The sequence below is a fragment of the Aythya fuligula genome, chromosome 2 (assembly GCF_009819795.1).
Source record: "Aythya fuligula isolate bAytFul2 chromosome 2, bAytFul2.pri, whole genome shotgun sequence".
NCBI classification, from domain to species: domain Eukaryota; kingdom Metazoa; phylum Chordata; class Aves; order Anseriformes; family Anatidae; genus Aythya; species Aythya fuligula.
This window is the reverse complement of record NC_045560.1, coordinates 34734837-34752662: the sequence shown is the minus strand read 5'-3', so window position 1 is coordinate 34752662 and position 17826 is coordinate 34734837. Positions and strand designations below refer to the sequence as shown.

At 39.2% G+C, this 17826-nt stretch overlaps 1 protein-coding gene across 1 annotated transcript; it reads left to right on the top strand.

The window, feature by feature from the left end:
- The first annotated feature begins 2026 nt into the window (after positions 1-2026).
- Positions 2027-5239, top strand: NPVF (neuropeptide VF precursor). Its single transcript, XM_032180655.1, has 3 exons — positions 2027-2167; positions 3927-4313; positions 5198-5239. Exons 1-3 carry the CDS (start codon positions 2027-2029, stop codon positions 5237-5239), a joined length of 570 nt encoding a protein of 189 aa, XP_032036546.1.
- The last annotated feature ends 12587 nt before the right edge of the window (positions 5240-17826 follow it).

Here is a 17826-nt window from a genome sequence, read left to right as displayed (position 1 = left end):
GCTAAAACAGAAATTACTCCATGCATGTCACACAGCTTTAAACCCATGAAAACAGCCAACTTAATTCTAAAATGAGGTTATTCAGAAATGCTTCAGCTTTACAGTGCAGTAAATGCTATCAACTTGTCTAGAGTCCAGTTTTCCAGCATGAATATTTATCATGAGCAGATTTCTCATTATGCAGCTGATTTTAAGTATTAGCATATGAGATTTAGGCAGTTTTTAAGAATTTAAGAATAACAAATGGAAGAGCAACACAATATGTTTTCTTATGGCAGCTTGGCTCACCAGCCTATCTAGCAATCAACTCAGTATCCGCCTTAATTTCATTTAATATGGAGCCTTCATTTAACATGGAGCCTGAATCACCTTCTGGGATAGAGCATGCACAGGCCGTCCAGTGCCTTCACTGCATGCAGCAAAGTGGCAGATGCCCTTTTAAAAACTACTGTTGGAAATTTTGCCCTAAGAATATAAATCTAATAAAAACTTTGAAATTTCTAAAACCTTAAGTGATGGACAGGGTTTTAAATACACATTCCTAATTCAGTTTGAATGCAAATTAACATGTTTAATTTAGAGCAGAGACACTATATATATATCAATAGATCTCATTCATGTATAATGTCTCTTATGTCTCTCTTGGGATACTCTGTCAAGGGTGGAGAGGCCTTGCAGAGAGTTCTTGACAAATTAGAGGGCTGGGCAATCACCAACAACATGAAGTTTAATAAGAAAACTGCCAGATTCTGCACTTGGGAAGGGGCAACCCTGGCTATACGTACAGTCTGGAGGATGAGAGGCTGGAAAGCAGCCCCACAAAAAGGAATCTGGGGTTTCTGGTCAATGGCAAGTTAAATGTGAGCCTGCAGTGTGTCCTGGCAGCCAGGAGGGCCAACCGTACCCTGGGGTGCATCAGGCACAGCACTGCCAGCCGTGTGAGGGAAGGGATTGTCCTGCTCTGCTTTGTGCTGGTGCAACCTCACCTTGAGCACTGTGTCTGGTTTGGGGCATCACAGTATAAAACTGACATAAAACTATTACAGAGTGTTCAAAGGAGGGCTACAAAGACAGTGAAGGGTCTGGAGGGCAAGACATATAAGAACCAAGGCTGAGGTCCCTTGGTTTGTCCAGCCCAGAGCAGAGCAGGCTGAGGGGAGGTCTGCAGCTCCCTCACGAGGGGAGCGGAGGGGCAGGCGCTGAGCTCTGCTCTCAGGGGACAGTGACAGGACCCGAGGGAACAGCACGGAGCTGGAACACGGGAGGGTCAGGATAGGTGTTAGGAAAGGCTCTGCACCCAGAGGGTGGTCGGGCACTGGGACAGGCTCCCCAAGGCAGTGGTCATGGCACCAAGCCTGCTGGAGTTCAGGAAGCATTTGGACAATGCTCTCAGACATATGGCCTGATTTTTGGGTGGTCCTGTGCAGACCCAGGAGTTGGACCTGATGATCCTTGTGGGTCCCTTCCAACTCAGGATAGTCTGTAATTTGATGATTATATAACCTTATCAACTACGTCAATATATAGCACTTGTTTTCAATGGGCCAAATGCCCCCAGTTGTACACATCTAAAAATGAGAATTATATAGTTCAAAAGGACCACTGAAGCAGAAGAATGCATACATGGAGAAAGCTTCTTTTCATAGTCTTTCTGAGGACACTGAAACAAAAGAAAGAAGGTGTTTTTGTCTACAAATAGAGATAGAACATTGTGGCTGTTTTAAGTCTCTCCTGTCATGGCTCTCAAATTTAGCTAATTAAGACATATTTCATGCAAAGAAAATAACTGTAAAGTCAGCGTGTCCCTAACAAGTAGCTATGTTGATTAAAAAGGTTCACACAAAAAAATTCCCAACATTCTTCAAACATATTCAAATTACTTCATTAATTAATATTAAGGATTGAAGCTTTTGAGATTGATGTCATAGGAAATGATGTCTTTTTGTTTACTGATGATATAAAATGATGGCAGTTTGCTTTTCTGTACAGATTCTGAGCTTTCTAACTGAGCTCAATTTGAGAAAAAATGGAAGTCATTTCAACCCAGAAGTTTATTCTACTTGCTTTAGTTACAGTGGTCTTTCTAACATCGAGTAGTATGTGCCTAGATGAACTGATGAAGTCCAGTCTGCAGAGCAGAGAAGATGATGATGATAAATATTACAAGGTAAGATTTGTATTACTAAGAGAGTATTTGGGGGAACTGTGGGTCAAATCTTGAGTACTTTGAATTTTTTGACAATGGCTCTTCTAACCTCATAGCACAGTATTTGACATTACAGCACTAGCAGTATGAAAGAGGCTTGTTGACAAAATTTTCAGGAAATTCATTTGCTCTGACACACACACTGTGTAAATCAATTCGTGTTTCAATTTTCTTGCAATACAGCCTTGCGATTAGGTTGAGACTTTTTTCTGAAATGTTTCTTACTTACACAGTGGGGCCTCAATTAACATTCCTGTCAGGCATTTTATGCACATAATATAACAAATACATTATTAATCCAGAATTAATAAAGGCATGCTTGTAATACTCAAAGAATAATGATAAACAGAGAACATTATAAATCTAATATAGTTAATGTTCCTAAATTCTGCTCTGGAAATTGACTATAAAAATATCTTTGCAGGGTTGCACATTTATTATATCTCAATGGATGCCAAATCAAATTTGCACAGCTCATCTGTATTTTTTTTTCTTGTCTGCCCTGCAAATACTCCCTGGGAAGTGAGAGCCAACTTCTCTTTTTGTCTTATTGTCATTGGTGTAATAAAAATCCCTCAAAGCGAAATACACCTTTAATTATTTTAGTGAAATCTTCTGGTCTTCAGATCTCTCTTCAGGTTCACAGGTGCAATAAGAGGCATAGTTTATTTGACATTTTAATCATGAAGTATGAACTAGAGTGGTTCATTCCTTGGTGGTGGGGAAACCACCAAATGTGGATAAGAAACTGAAATTAGGATTAGTAGCATTTGTGCTACTAATTGTGCTACTACTTTAATTGAAGTAGAAAATCATATTTGTACATGTTTGCTGCTAAGGCAGAGAAATTTATTTTTGTCACAAAAATCAGAATGAGTGATTTTCAATACACCCAGGGAAAGAACATGATATATAGGAAAGGGTCAGGTTGATATAGTTATTTTGCAGGTAAAAGCTGCACTTTACATCATAAGACAAGTAACATACTGAGCTCAGTTCTTTATTGTAGCCACAGAAGTTAGATTTTGTGCTGGCTGGCTCTGACAGCCCAGGAGCAACTCATGTTTCTTGTATGCTAGTGGAGGGTTAAAGCAACTTAAAGTTCAGGAAAACCTCTGTGCTACAAGGCCAGAAGAGGTTTGAGATGGACTTGACCCATATACTTTCCATTTGTTTTGCATGCCCATTAGCATGTTGGGTCAAAAGCACCCACCCAGTGCTTAGGAAGAAATGAGACACACCTCCAGGTGGCTTGGCCCATCTTCCTGTTCATCTGGACCAGATGAGTAAGAGGGTGTATCTGTATCAAGTCACTAAATATAGCCAGCATCTTCTACCCAAGATCTTCTTCTCCTTCAGACAGTGATATTAGCAAATGTGGACATGACAACAATACCTGTCCACGCAAAACTGATGGCAGAGTTAACAACACCTATGCCCAGAAATATTTCCAATTGACTCCATTTGAACAGTTGCAGAAGCTGATGTGAACTTGCAGTCAGAGAACTGAAAAGGTATGCAGAACAATGTCTCCAAATGAAGTAATCCACACTAGAATGGAGTTCAACAAATAGTCTAGAAAGCATTAGATAACAGAAAAAGAGAAAAAGAATGATACACAGAAGCTTTCCAGAGAGATGATAAAATGAATCCTTTGTCTGACTAGTAGCTGAAATAATACGCTATACAGATGCTAGTATCATTTTTACTTTTTCTTCAGATTAAAGACAATGCCTTGGAAGAAAAACAGAGGAGCCTGAATTTTGAAGAAATGAAAGACTGGGGATCAAAAAACATCATTAAAATGAACACTCCTACATTAAACAAAGTGCCAAATTCAGTTGCTAATTTACCTCTTAGGTTTGGAAGAAACTATCCAGAAGAAAGAAGCATTAAACCAATTGCTAATATGCCTCTGAGATTTGGAAGAGCTTTTGGAGGGAATCTACCTAGGCATGCTCCAAATTTATCACAGAGGCTTGGGAGATCTCCACTTGTTAGAAGTTCCATTCAATCACTTCTAAATTTGCCACAGAGATTTGGGAAGTCACTGCCTGTCAGTCTGTCTCAAGGTGTCCAGGAATCTGAACCAGGTAACAATAAGCAAGTATTCAAGCCATGTATTAAAATTATTAAATCACAAGTTAATAATGATCAAACACAACCAGCCTTCCTCTAGGAATATTCTCTAAGCATTTCAATATGAGACCAATTTGCCAAAAGAAAGATTTGCAGTTCATGAAATCAAAAAGCCTCATCACAAGAACTAGTAGAGAATCTCTATGAAATCTTTGCTAATGAGAAAGTGCCACATAGTCAAAGCCAAAAAGCTCATATGAGATTAGGTTTGGCAACGCTTTTTTAGATCAGGTTTCATTTTGAAAAGTTTAAAGCTTTGGTGAAAAGGCTCAGAATCATTAAAATATCCCATTTCAGCACTATAAAATGACCAAAGAAAATTATCTAAAAATTACTCTTTCATTTTCTAAATTTATGCAAATTAGAGTAAAAAAAAAAAAAAATCAAAACTCCATTGCAGCTTTTTGAAATGGTAAGAACAACTTTTTTTTTTTTCCTGATCCAAACCTATTTTTTTTTTTCAGATTGTCTTTCTGAGGTAATGTTTCAGATTTTGATTTTTCATTCCAAGTTAAGATGAGAAGTTTTTTTGATGTCTCAAATTTTTTTCAAGTTAGGAAAAATATTTCCTGTCCTTTCTAAGAATAATTTTAAACAGTTCTTCAATAACAGTCCTTCTTCTCATATCCACTGTTTTAAATCTGAACTGCCTATTTGTTTTGGAACCATGTTTCAGTTGGCTACCCCTGACTTGCATCTGTCATATGCATAAAGTGGAAGTTTAGGCCAGGAAAGATACCTGATACTATCAAAAGCCAATATTCTTTACTATTTAATTGGATTTCTTTTATTCTTTACTCACCATCTAACCTGACTATTATAGATTTTGTTTTATTTTTCTGATATTTTTAGGGATATGAATTTGATACATTAATATCGGAATCAGAAGAGTAAAAGTGAAAGACTTGGAGAAGAAGCAATGTGTATTCAAAACTAAAGGTCATAAGAAGAAAACATATATGAGAACTGAAATGCAAACCTGTCTTCATGTTATAATGTATGTATTCTGTATAAATGATTGATGTATAAGGGAATGATTGTAGTGAGTGTTGTACTAGTTTACTTCAGTGGCAGTACAGTATAAATTCTATTTACTTCTGTGCAACTGATATCTTGTTGGTTGTAAAAAGTAATTTCAAAACAATAGCTATATAACGGAAAGCATTTTAAGCAAAATTAAAAGAAACATAGTAAAAATAAAGAAGCATGGTACAAATAAAAAGAATCCTACCGTGTGAATAACAAACAGATGCAGGACCAAAACTACTGGTACCTTTTTGTCTTATGTATCTGAAGAAAATCAAGTGAAATGTAGAGAAAGCACTTTTCCTGTTGTTTATGAGTCCTGCAAGATATAAATCTGAAAGGCGACTAGTCAGGAAAAAAACAAGCTTCTTGGACCCCCACAGAGGAATAACATCTAACCAAAGTCATACTGTAATGCAATTACCTTGTTTTTTATATGTGAGATAATGTCCTCCCTAATGACCTACAAGATCTGCCCTGTGGGTGTCCTGATTCCTCTATTAATATGAACAGCATTACAGTTACCAGATACACATGCAGAAGGGGCTCCTCCATTATAAGCCCATATTTCCATTTCATATTTCTTATCAAAACATTCTCTTCTAAGTGGAATATTGTTTCTTTAGGCTTCCTCCAAAATTTCAGTAAGTTTTCAGTAAGTTTTGAAAAGAAAATGAATTCATACCCATTAAAGGGAAGTCAAATCTATTGGAGTACACCCAAGATCTGTGGGATTCTTCCTTCTAGTCCCCAGAAGCCTCACTAACCTGATGTCAGGTCCAGCCAGTGGTGGCACTGGGCATCCCCAAGAAAACACAGAACACGTACACACAGTATATACAGCCACAGCTGACTACCAACAGACCAGACAGCGATGCCTTTACAGACACCGCATACACACCAACAGGACTCACACAAACTTACAAATGGCCTGATCCTGTTCGTACTCATAGGTTAATCAAATTCAGTGCTTTCTAGCAGATCTGTGAACAGAATCTCCCTCCAGCAGCTGTTCCAGACCTGTGGTCGCTCCAGCAGCTGGTTCACAGACCCCTGGTCCCTCCGGTGTCCATGAGCACATTCATACAGGAAAACATACAGATATTAACATGAGGATAGGACAAACCACGACAATCAGGCACAAGACATGACATGACCAGACAAGCACAGCAGATTGCTTGCATGAAGCCAAATTCCTTTATCCTCCCTCTTCTCCGTTTTCCCACGCATGTTCTTCCCCCATCTATCTTGACCCCTCCCCTTGACTATCTTTGGCTCTCCCCTAAACCGTCCCCAAATAAGTTCATCACTTTCCCACATCCCTTTAAAATATCCCCCAGTAAGTTTTATGTGATCCCACAAGCCCTTTCAAAAACCCCATCTTAAGTTTGCTTTTTCCCATGAGATCCATGATAACCAGCTACAAGGCTCTGGCTGAACCTCCACGAGGCGTTGAGTGGTTCTTTAAGGCCCCATCAATTAATGATCTAAAAGTTCTGCTCTTTGTTACTGTTTTGCTATCTCCTCTTCCTCAGGGTTTAGATACTGAGGGTTTAATTTATTACTTCTCCAGCCTTTTATGCTGCATAACCAGTAACCAGATATCCTTACATTCCACATATCTTTAGAAGACACCTCTCCCCCAGACCAAAAAAAAAAAAAAAAAAAAAAAAAAAAAAAAAAAAAAAATCAGATAAATTCATAGTTGGGACAGAGCCTGAGCTCTGCTATTCCTCTACAAAGTTATTACAGCTACCTGAAAGACAATACTAATCAACTGGTGGCTGATTAATCTAATTCAATCCAAATTACTGAAACTTCAGTCCTGAGAATATCTAGTCTCAATATTCATGCAGACTTGAAACATCAAAGAGAGGGAGAACCAACAAGATTATGAAAGGAATTCAGCCTTTTGAAAGTAGAGGCCCAAACCAATCTTTAGGCTTGTCTCCGAGTCTCAGTGAGAGAGTCTCAATGAGTATTGGTGAAACATCAGTTTTGCAGCATGACACGTTGACACTTGGGCACTGCTGCCAGGTCCGTGCTGAAGGATACTGGTTAACACATCGTCTGTATGGGGGAAAATCCAGGCCCCAGCCTATGAAGTAGAAGTTTTGTCATTGCCTGCCACCAGGACAGGACATTATTCTTTCTGTAATCAATAAAACTGGAATTTCTTAGTGATTTACAGACAAATGAACAGCAGAAGGAAATTCCCTGAACTTTGTGTTCTGGTCCTGCAAACCTCACTGCACATCATGCGAACTGAGAGCAAACAAGATTTGTGAGAATCCCTGAGCAGCAATGGGAGCTGCTTTTTTAAGGCACATATCACCTAGCAACAGGGAAGGGGTACACGTCAACTGGCATTAATGATGGCTGCTATGGGATGAAAGCAGAAGCCCAAACATTGGCCCAGCAGCAAGTACAATTAGGTTGCCCTCTTATTGCAAGCTCCACAGCATGGACACAGGAGATGACTGTTGATTTATTTTCCCTCAGCAGAGGAAGAGCTAGGTGAAAAGTACATAAAGGAGGAATTATGCTACGCTGTGCAAAATTTCTGTTTGGTTTGAGAGCATGTGAGCCAAGAAAACAATCACTGGATAGTGCAATGGGAAGCAAAGGGGTACAACAGGCAACATACATTGCTATAGCTATTACTCACCAGATTATTTATTATCCAAATACAGATATTATTCATGAATTGGGAAAAAGCAAGGAAAGGACTAAAGTAAATCAAGTGACAGACTATCAAGGCTTACCGGCATGAATTCTAGTAGGGTTCAGGAGCTCCCAGCCTTCTCTGCCATACACACAATATTTATGTCTGTTATTAAAGCCTCCATGCAAAAACAACACTGGGCTTATTTTAGATTCTGACTTAAGCTTATAGAGAGGACAGCTGACAATCTACTGATTAATTTAAAAGTCTGAGGGCTCATCATGCGGTTAATTGCAATAAATCATTTGGACAGATGTAGTGGAATGTAAAGAGACACTGTTTTACTCTCAGAAGGAGCTGAAGACGGGCATCTGGCATTACAAACTCCTATTTCTCTGACAATTTTCCTTCACAGGGGCAGGAAATCCATCTCTTGCATTTCCAAAGACCTAAGGAGCCAGGCTAGGCTGGTCAGTGGAACTGAGACCATTTTTGTCTTTATACTAAGAATCTGGCACACAGGTACATGATCAGTTTGAACGGCTCTGACTGCAGGCTCTTGGCAGTAGGAGCAGCCCTGTGTCTCTCCACCCTGTGACCATAATATCCTGCCACATCTCTAGTGCCAGTATTAGCCATCATGAAACTGCATGGATGGAAACTAACCCTACAAAGTCCCCTGTGATTTGTTTTTAGCTAGCTCTGTTTGCATTGACCTATAATCACCAGTGGCAATCCAAAGGAAAGGGGAAGGTTGAGCTTAACACAGGCAATTTTTCAATCTTAGTTTCGCTTCAACTGCTTTTGCAACTGCCCACTGTGTTTTCTTCAAAAGATGACAAGTGTGATGGCCTTGATCCAAGTGCTTACAAAATGACAGGCTACTAGAAATTTCCAGACACTGAACAAGACATTTTGAAAATTACCCCCTCTTGAAAAGTAACCATTAACAGGAGTTGGAAATGTTTTCGCTATTGACAGCCATTAAATTACATCTAGCACAGATGCATGGGCATCCATAGATAGCCAATTTGCACTTGTGCTGCTCACCTGAGGATGTGAACTATAGAGGTGCCACAGAATATTTATGAAAAAAATCTGTACCATTAGCAAGGGGAAAAGAGGCTTACAGGATCCTTATGTGTGTTTTAACTCAAAGAACCATGGACAGTGTAAAATTTTTTTTTCTTCTTTTCATATCTATGCATATGAATCCTATGAAGTAATTAGCTAGAAGTTCAGTCAAATGGCCATAGGAAAGCATGACAAAAATGTTCAAAATTACAGGAAGAGCTACATAGACCACTCCTTCTTGGGCAGTGAAATAAATGATTGACGGGAAAAAATAAAGTCCTATAAAATCATGACTCATACATAGAAGAATAGAAAACTTTTTTTTTTTTTTTTTTTTTTTTTCTGACAACACAAGAAATAAGTGAATCGAAAGAAATTATGAGTGAGAAGCTTTAACCTAAACTAAAGGAAGAGCTTTTGCAAACAGAACACAAATATGATGGACTTCATTGTCATGGAATGCTGTGCACTGCCGATATCTGCCACAGGTTTCTGCCAGAGATACGTTGCTTGGCTCGGAGAAACTTCTGTCTTGACCAATAAGGCCATTCTGGTTTTGGAAGCAGCCTGACAGTAGCTCCTGAATAAGCTTTTGCCTGAGTTGGAAACCCAACCTATTGATATATCCAGTTCTGATGCAATCAGCCTTACCTTTTGGCAGGATCTGAGAATAAACCCTGCCTTTTTAGAGCTGCTGTCAGGTAAGGGTCTGGGTAATCTCATAAGAAGTTTTGCCTGGTACTACTACATTCAAGTCCTAAATCAGCAGTATCTTCCTTATTGAGATGAGTCTTCCAAAAATGCATTAAGTTTCTCAGCGGGAAAAGCAGCAGTACCTGGAACCAGTTGATGACACTCTAATACAGCTAATAAATGAACTTCAACAGGACTTAAGTGAAGGAACAAACTCTTTTGATGTCAACAAAATCTGAAGAGTGAGCTGGACTTCAATTTTTCTTCTAAAAATCTAGCAGAAATGCTTATCAAACTAAGAATTTTGATTCTCTTCCATAGTATCAAAGAGAATATCTTGCTTTTCCTAAGAACAGCTCCTATCTGTTAGTGCTATTCAAATCCCATTCTTGCTTTTCAGGGAATTTAGGTCTTGGTAATATAGGAATTTGGCATTACTCAAGGATATATGTTGCCTAAAGCAGCAAAATTATGAAATGGTAGATAGAAAATTGTAGAATATTCATATACTAGGATTTTCAGGATTACCTATAACAAAGGGAAAGCATACAGTAATTGAAATGTGCACAGAATCATAAAGGTGGCAGCTTTAGATTCTTGTTTCTTTCTGCTGTAGAGTAACAAAAAAAGACAGTATTTTTTGTTATCAGAATGTGGAATAGAATCAAATATCTGCAGGAGGATGTTTACATGATGACTGGTGTAAGCCACATTCTTCTGCCTTACCTGGAACCATATTCAATTAAAATAGAAGTCAGTTTATGGTTCAACAGAGTTGAAAGCAAAGCATAATATCAGACACTTCCTGCTTTAATTTTTCTCAGATTTCCTTCACTTCAGGCAGGTATGGGGGGTTGATCTTACATATATGGCTAGAGACAGCCAATAACTAAACAAGGAACATTACCAATCCTTTCAATTACTGCTTCACATTCTACCTATTGCAAAACATGTATTCTCTTTTTCCTCAAATATATTTATATATCAAATTATTATCAAATATATATATTATACCTCAGACATTATGATTAAATAAATGGTTAAATATGAAAAACAGGAGTTAAATTTTATACACTGTATATCAGAGGAGAGATGCATAAACATGCACAGTGCAATATATATATTGTAGGGCACATTAAGTCATTGTATCTGACTGCAAATACCACATTTATGCTTATACAGGTAAAAAGTGATAGATGAGCAGTGGTTCAAAACCAGAGGCAACTACAAGGCATATCCTAACTCAAATCTCTGCTTGGGTTTTGACCCTTAGTTCCTAAAACCACCCTGCCTCACATCAAAGAGAACACATTAAATTACTTTGCATCACTGAGATTCAAAGTATACAACAGGTCAACTTATATCTCTGAGGACCTTTATTCTGATTTTTTTCAGCTGAAAACAAATAGATTTACAATTTGTGGAGATGCTGAACAGAGCCAGTATTTTCTGATGAGCTCCATGTGCTGTTGATTCCCAGCAGGGCTTAGCTGGTCTGTTTGCATGAATTTGTGAGGGAGAACAGAGAGGAACTTTGTAAAATCAGCTGCTTCTCTTAGCTGTTCAAGTCTGTGAGTACCTAAAGTACATCTGCATCTTGAGGTAATAAAATTACATTATAGGCCCAAAATGGAGAATTTTATTTATAAAAGAACGGAGAAGAACTTTCCCTGAACCCTGCTGTTGAAGAGAGAGGATCAAATTAAAAATAAAAACATATGTTGGGTGCTGTGCTTGTCTTTGAATGTGGTTACCTTTTTGACTAAGTGCCTAGTTGCCCTTAGAGATCATCATTAATTCTGAGAGGTGCAAGTTTGCTCTGTCTCTCCAGAGGCATTTCAAATGAAATGGTACATCCTAATTCAGCAGCTTATTTCTTTCGGCAGCTAGGAATGAAAAGGCAGCAATTTAATTTAGATGCCTACAAAAAAAAAAAAAAAAAATTAAATACCAGGGAAGGTACACCTGGGTGCCTATCGTGCTTTTATACAGGGCTCACATATGGCTTGAAATAGGAAAGTGTGAATGCAGCTGTTTCTGAATTGTTTTTGAACTAGAAATGTCAGTTGTGTGTGAAAAAAGCAGGTGGGGGGAAAGAATAGACCACTGTCAGAAGATACTTCCCCCACTGGCTCAGCCACTGCTGCTTGCTTCCCTAAGCTCCATACCAGGAGACATTTCCTAACAAATCTGTGCTTAAACTTATTTATACACCACATGAATTTATGCATCCCCAAGGGTAGCTTGGAGGGTTGCAGAGTCCACCTCCATTTGAAATTTACAACCAGTGGTAAATAGTTTCTGGGTCTTATTTCCTTCTCATGCTAAGTGCAGCTGGTGCATGGTGGAACTGGCACAACAGCAGCACAGGCTGTGCTTGTGCACTAGTCCTCAGTGGGGATTTTCCTAATAACCTCAGAAATCTGAGAGATAAGGGTGTGGGAACTTGGGCTGGCTGTGAAAAGGGACAAGTAGGAGAAAGTCTGAAGGTAAAGTACAAAGTAATGGGCTTTTTTTTTTCCATTTTCTGATACATGTGTTATTAAAACAGCAAAATACTCTCACTTCTTTAATTTAATCTTGACAGTGAATAATCTGTTCTGTTATTGTTTTGTATAATACTGTTCTCTTAAATAACTGTGATATAGGCTCTATATTTTTTTTCTGTTATGTCGGCTACAAAATTTTGTCTTCAGATCCTTACCACCTAGCATGCATTAGAGCTACCACTGTGCATTTATATGTACCTATTCTTAGTGTGTGTATTTGATCATCAGGAAAGCTGATAAGCAGCAGTAACAGCTCACTTTGGCTTTGAATGAAATTGTACAATTCACTCTATAAGCCTGTATTTGATAGCATTATACATACATGGAATACATGATAAACCTTAAACTGCACAGGGTCTTTGTAAAATATGGTCTTATCTTGTCCTCGCTCTGGGATAAATCTAAAGGAACTCCACTGAGATTGGCTTATGTATTGATTGATTGACTTGACAAGGAAACTTTGAGCATGATTTTTATATATAAAGAATCACTGAAGTGAAGAAGCTGCATATGTGGATATTTGATGTCTGTCAGGTGAACAGGCCAAAAGTGAGGCACAGATCCTTGGACTAAAATGGCCTTAGTGGCTAGAAAAGAAATTATTCATACATACTTCTTTTAACATGCAAGTCATATCTTCAGACTGTATTGTAAGGTAAAACAAAGAATATGGTATGTAATTCATTTGACAATCTACGTAGTCAACTTCTGTGCTCAAATAAAAGATATTAATAAGTACAGTGTATACAGAAGAACTTGCTTGGGGATACAAAACTTTGTTCTGTAAAGTAAAAGCAAAACATTAGGAGCATCGAAATGCAGTGCAGGCATTTGAAATTCCCATCGTGACAAAACTGCAGCACAGGCTTGTGGCCACGAGAGGGCAGAGAGAACATTCATTTTACAGCACGGTTTTGGAGAGAATAATTTATCCGCTTAAAGAACCTGTGCTGTGGATTGCCTAAAAGCCTGCCGGAGGAGTCAGAAAATGTAAAGTACAAAGTTAGTTTTACAAAAGCTGTTTCACGAATTTTCAGCATTAACAAATTTTGGTCACACTGAACTTTAAACCTTTAAATAAATTGTTCTAGAACAACTAAAAAAAAAAAATCACAACGGTATTTGATGTAAAGCCTGAAAAGAGCATTTCCTGAAGTGTGTATTAAACAATCAATATTATTCCTGTTTTATATCTTTTTCCTTTTAGCACTGACATAAGGATAACAATATACATCATTTCTCACTTCAATAAACAGCTTGCCTAGGCTCTTTTTGGATCTGGATGCATCTATAATTCACACAAAATCATGGCCATCAAAATCAGTGAGAAGTTCAGAGAATGGCATTGCAGTCCTCTTCACTTAAATGCTCATATCCCTCTGTTTTCCCTACCACAATCTGGGGGATAATGTGAATTAGAGAAATGACTTTCCTTCCTACCTCGCTGATCTGGCCTCATGTTTTCTCAGCCCACTGTCGTTTAGGTAACAGAAATGGAGATTTAACCACTCAGAAATGATCCTTCAATTTTCTGTTTCCTCTGGCTAAATTACATTATACCATATACAGTTTATTTAGAAGCATATTCAGTTTCAGTGTGGAGAGGTACTGCTTTAATAACTGCCTCTGCAAATCTTCATCTTTTCTGTATTAATCAATGGGAAGTTTGAAAGAGTTCTGACATCAGGTCATATATCTGCCAGAGTCAAACACAAATGACTATTTTATGTGTCTGTCAGAGCCATCAAGTGACTATCCTTTGGGAGCTGAATATTTTGCTTAAGAAGGCAGACTATGCCTCCAATTCAAGAGGTATCTTTTTGCAGGACTCCTTCTCTTTGCCCCCATCAAAGGGGTAGTTTTCTTTTTCCCACTTTCCACATAGCTTCCCCCAGCACAGGGACACCTTTGACAGGCCTTGATTGTAGGATTGTGGGAGCAAGTATTTAATAGGCCACTGAGGTAAGAAATAAAATCTGTGGGCAAGATCTGATGAGTCAAAGACAAGTAAAAATGGAAGGAACTCATGGGGAACTCATGACACAACAGCTTCATATGCTTACCTACATAGCTTAGTAAAGCTGTCAGCCTGTAACTTACATTTTTTGGACTGGTTTTAGATTGGGATCTCATCCATGTGTACAAATATCTGAAGGGAGGGTGCAAGGAAGGCAGAGCCAGACTCTTCACGTGGTGTCCAGTGATGGGTCAAGAGGCAGTGGGTGCAAACTAAAACATGAGAGGCTCCATTAAAACATCAGGAAATATTTTTTTACTGTGAGGATGATGGAGCACTGGCACAGGTTGCCCACAGAGCCTGTGGAAATTCTCTCCTTGGAGATATTCTAAAGATGTCTGGACATGGTCCTGGACAGCCTGCTCTGGGTGACTCTGCTTGAGCAGTTTGGTCAATATGACCTACAAAGGTCCCTTCCAACCTCATCATTCTGTGATTCTGTGTTCTTCTGGTATCCATCTTCCCTACTCTTTCATCACATCAGTGCAGAACAACCACTGTAGTCTGGTCAGGGGGAAATACAAAGAGGTATTATGGACCTTAGTCCCCCCAGACAATTTTTTCCCAAAGAAACTCACTAACCTGGAGATACAGGTGTGAGATGATCATATAGCAGAGATACATCCAGATTCTTGGCAGGCAGTGATAGATTTACATGTGGGGAGATCTCTTCTGTGTTAGGATTTGGAGGGTACAAGTGATGACCTAAGACTTTTGCTCCCAAGTCAGCACATCCTCTATAATAACAAATAATGAATGTCATTCCCGTGGTATCTTAAAACCACAACTCCAAATCTTCCATGGTATTTTTGGAAGGAAATAATAGCATTTTTCAACTGTAGAGTAATTAATTAAATGAAGGAAAAGATTCTTCTGAGCCTTTCCATACATTTGGCTCTAGACTAAGATGAAGCTTGAAAATGAAACACTGAAAATATTATTTTTTGGAATATATTGAACTTGTGAACCCTGGGAATTACTGACAGAGTACGTGGCACAAACATTAAAGTATAGTTCACTTTAATGTGATGGCCAAGTCACCCGTGTTAAAAACAAACCAGTGGTCCAAAACCATAATAAACCAATTACCAGCTCTCCTGGATGATAACACAACAGTCCATTTAATCCGTATTCAGAAAAGCTATTTATGTATTATCACTTGCCAAAAGACTTGCTTCCAGCTTTCTTCCTACTGCTTTTCCAAGAAAAGTAGGATCTCCAGCTAATTTTACCCTGCTTGGTGAAAGATAAAACATAACAAAAACATTCTCTTCAAACGCATCCATTTATTTTGACATTAATTCATCTCAAACAAAAACCACATTGAGAGGAAAGAAAAGGTCAGCAGAATACAGTAAAACAGATCAAAATCTATCACTGTGTCTGTCAAACATGTAGGCAGAAACATCCAGCAAACCAACCAACCAGAATCCAAATTCCACCGGTGCCAGGTCCAACTATTTTGAAGGATGTTGTGAATTCCCCTACACACACATGCACAAAACATAAGCAAAGAATATTGCTATCTCTGAGAATGGAAATAAGAAGTTGCAGTTCACAGAAGCCCTGATGTTGTGCTGTCTGTCTTGTTGGAAATGTTCTAGTCTCAGCCAGTTTGTGAAGAATTCAGTAACACCCCCATGACTTCACTCAGTTCCTCCCAATTATATTTGACATGGTCAGAATTTCTGTAGTGAACTGGCTATATTTTTTGGTTTGGTCCGTGCTTTTACTGCTTTATTCAGGAAAGGTATGTCATGATTTTGGCTGGGATAGAGTTAATTTTCTTCATGGAGGCTTGTATGATGCTGTGTTTTGAATTTTTGATGAAACTAGCAGTGAGAACACCAACATCTTAGTTGCTGGAGGAACGGGGGGGGGGGGGGGAGTTCAGAGTGATGGTGTTTGTCTTCCCAAGAAACCATTACGTGTGATGGGCCCTGCTTTCCTGGGAGCAGCTGAACACCTGCCTGCTGGTGGGAAGCAGCGAATGGATTTCTTGCTTTTCTTTGCTTGCACACATGGCTTCTGGGCTTTTGCTTTACCTAGTAAACTGTCTTTATCTCAAACCATGAGGTCTTGCACTGTTACCTTTCTGATTCTCTCTCCCATCCCACCTGGGGAGAGTGATTGAGCAACTGGGTGGTGCTCAACTGCCCACTGGGTTAAACAGGTGAAGCAAACCATCAGCTACTTGAGTCTCAGACCCATGCCCCCAAGCATGCTGTAACATCTTCCTCCTTCATGCTGTAGGTAACGCCTTGCTAACGTCACCAGCTGCCTCATTCTGTGTATCACCCTAGAAGATCCCTAGCATTCTCTCACTGTGATGTCAAATAGTACCAGAACCCCAGCCTATGCATACTCACAGTGTGCTGCACTGAACAAGAAGGTAGGCTCAGTTTGTCATTTTGCTCTATGTTGTTTCTGATTAACCTGTTCTGCAGAAGACAGGCAGGCAGTAAAGCTTGGGAATAGAGGGGCTAATCCCCAAATGTTGTCCCCTGCTTTGGAATAAAATCTCTCTGGCATTTGGTAAACACTGCATTTAAAAGTTTATTACATTCAGAAATTAAATTTTATATATGCAGGATTCCTCAGGACATTATAGTTTTTCTGTATATTCTTGCCTTCCCCCATTGGAAGTTTTTCCTAACCAAAAGGCTCACAGTGAGATAATTTATTGTCTTAACCACAGATTTCTGAAAGCTCTGGGGCTGAAATATGAAGGATTGTGTTTCCTGCTTTGGAAAGACATCATCCTGGAAACTAGTGATTTCCTTTGGAGCTAACCTATGTGAGTAATTTCCCCTAGATCAGGAAGGACTTGGGATTTTGGTCCTGCCACTAACTGGCTCCATCTGGCTTATTATTCCATCATCCCTCTCCTAGAGTTACTCTCCCCTACTTATTGCCAGCTGTCTAGCCTGAATGGCCTCACTGAGCTATAAAAAACTAGGTTTCTCCTGCAGAAGAGTTGAGCCAGTTTCCCAGGGAACAAAACTGGACAGAGAATGGGGGTCTTCCACAGACATTGGACTGTGTCTAGAGAGAAGTGTTTCCAGGCATAAGGATACCTCCTCAGTCATTGGTCTGAATCCTGCTGCTCACAGTAGTTGTCAAGGGCTGTGAAATTCTGATTCCCAACCCAGCCACATGGAAATGCTCTATGTACAATGAACTATGTTTCTGGAGCTGAAGGCGGGTTTGGGGATTTAGGTGGTGTCATTGGACAAGTGTCACTGCAAGGACATGAGGTGTATAGATGCAGAACCCTATTGATGAGGGCTTTATTACTGACTGGGGCTTCTCAGTGTGGCTGGTGTTGGTATAATGGGTCAAACTGCAGGTGGGTGTAAGTACATTTTGGAGCTGAATGCAATGAGATCAGAATCTGGTTCTACAGACAATGGTTGAAGTGCCAGGAGACTGATGAAGTAAAACTGGGGCATGGACC

Excerpts from the sequence above, each read along its gene's own strand:
- NPVF (XM_032180655.1), top strand. The coding sequence starts at position 2,027 with ATGGAAGTCATTTCAACCCAGAAGTTTATTCTACTTGCTTTAGTTACA. Across the intron at positions 2,168-3,926 it reads ATGATGATAAATATTACAAG|ATTAAAGACAATGCCTTGGA; the intron begins GTAAGATTTGTA and ends CTTTTTCTTCAG. Across the intron at positions 4,314-5,197 it reads AACCAGGTAACAATAAGCAA|GGATATGAATTTGATACATT; the intron begins GTATTCAAGCCA and ends TGATATTTTTAG.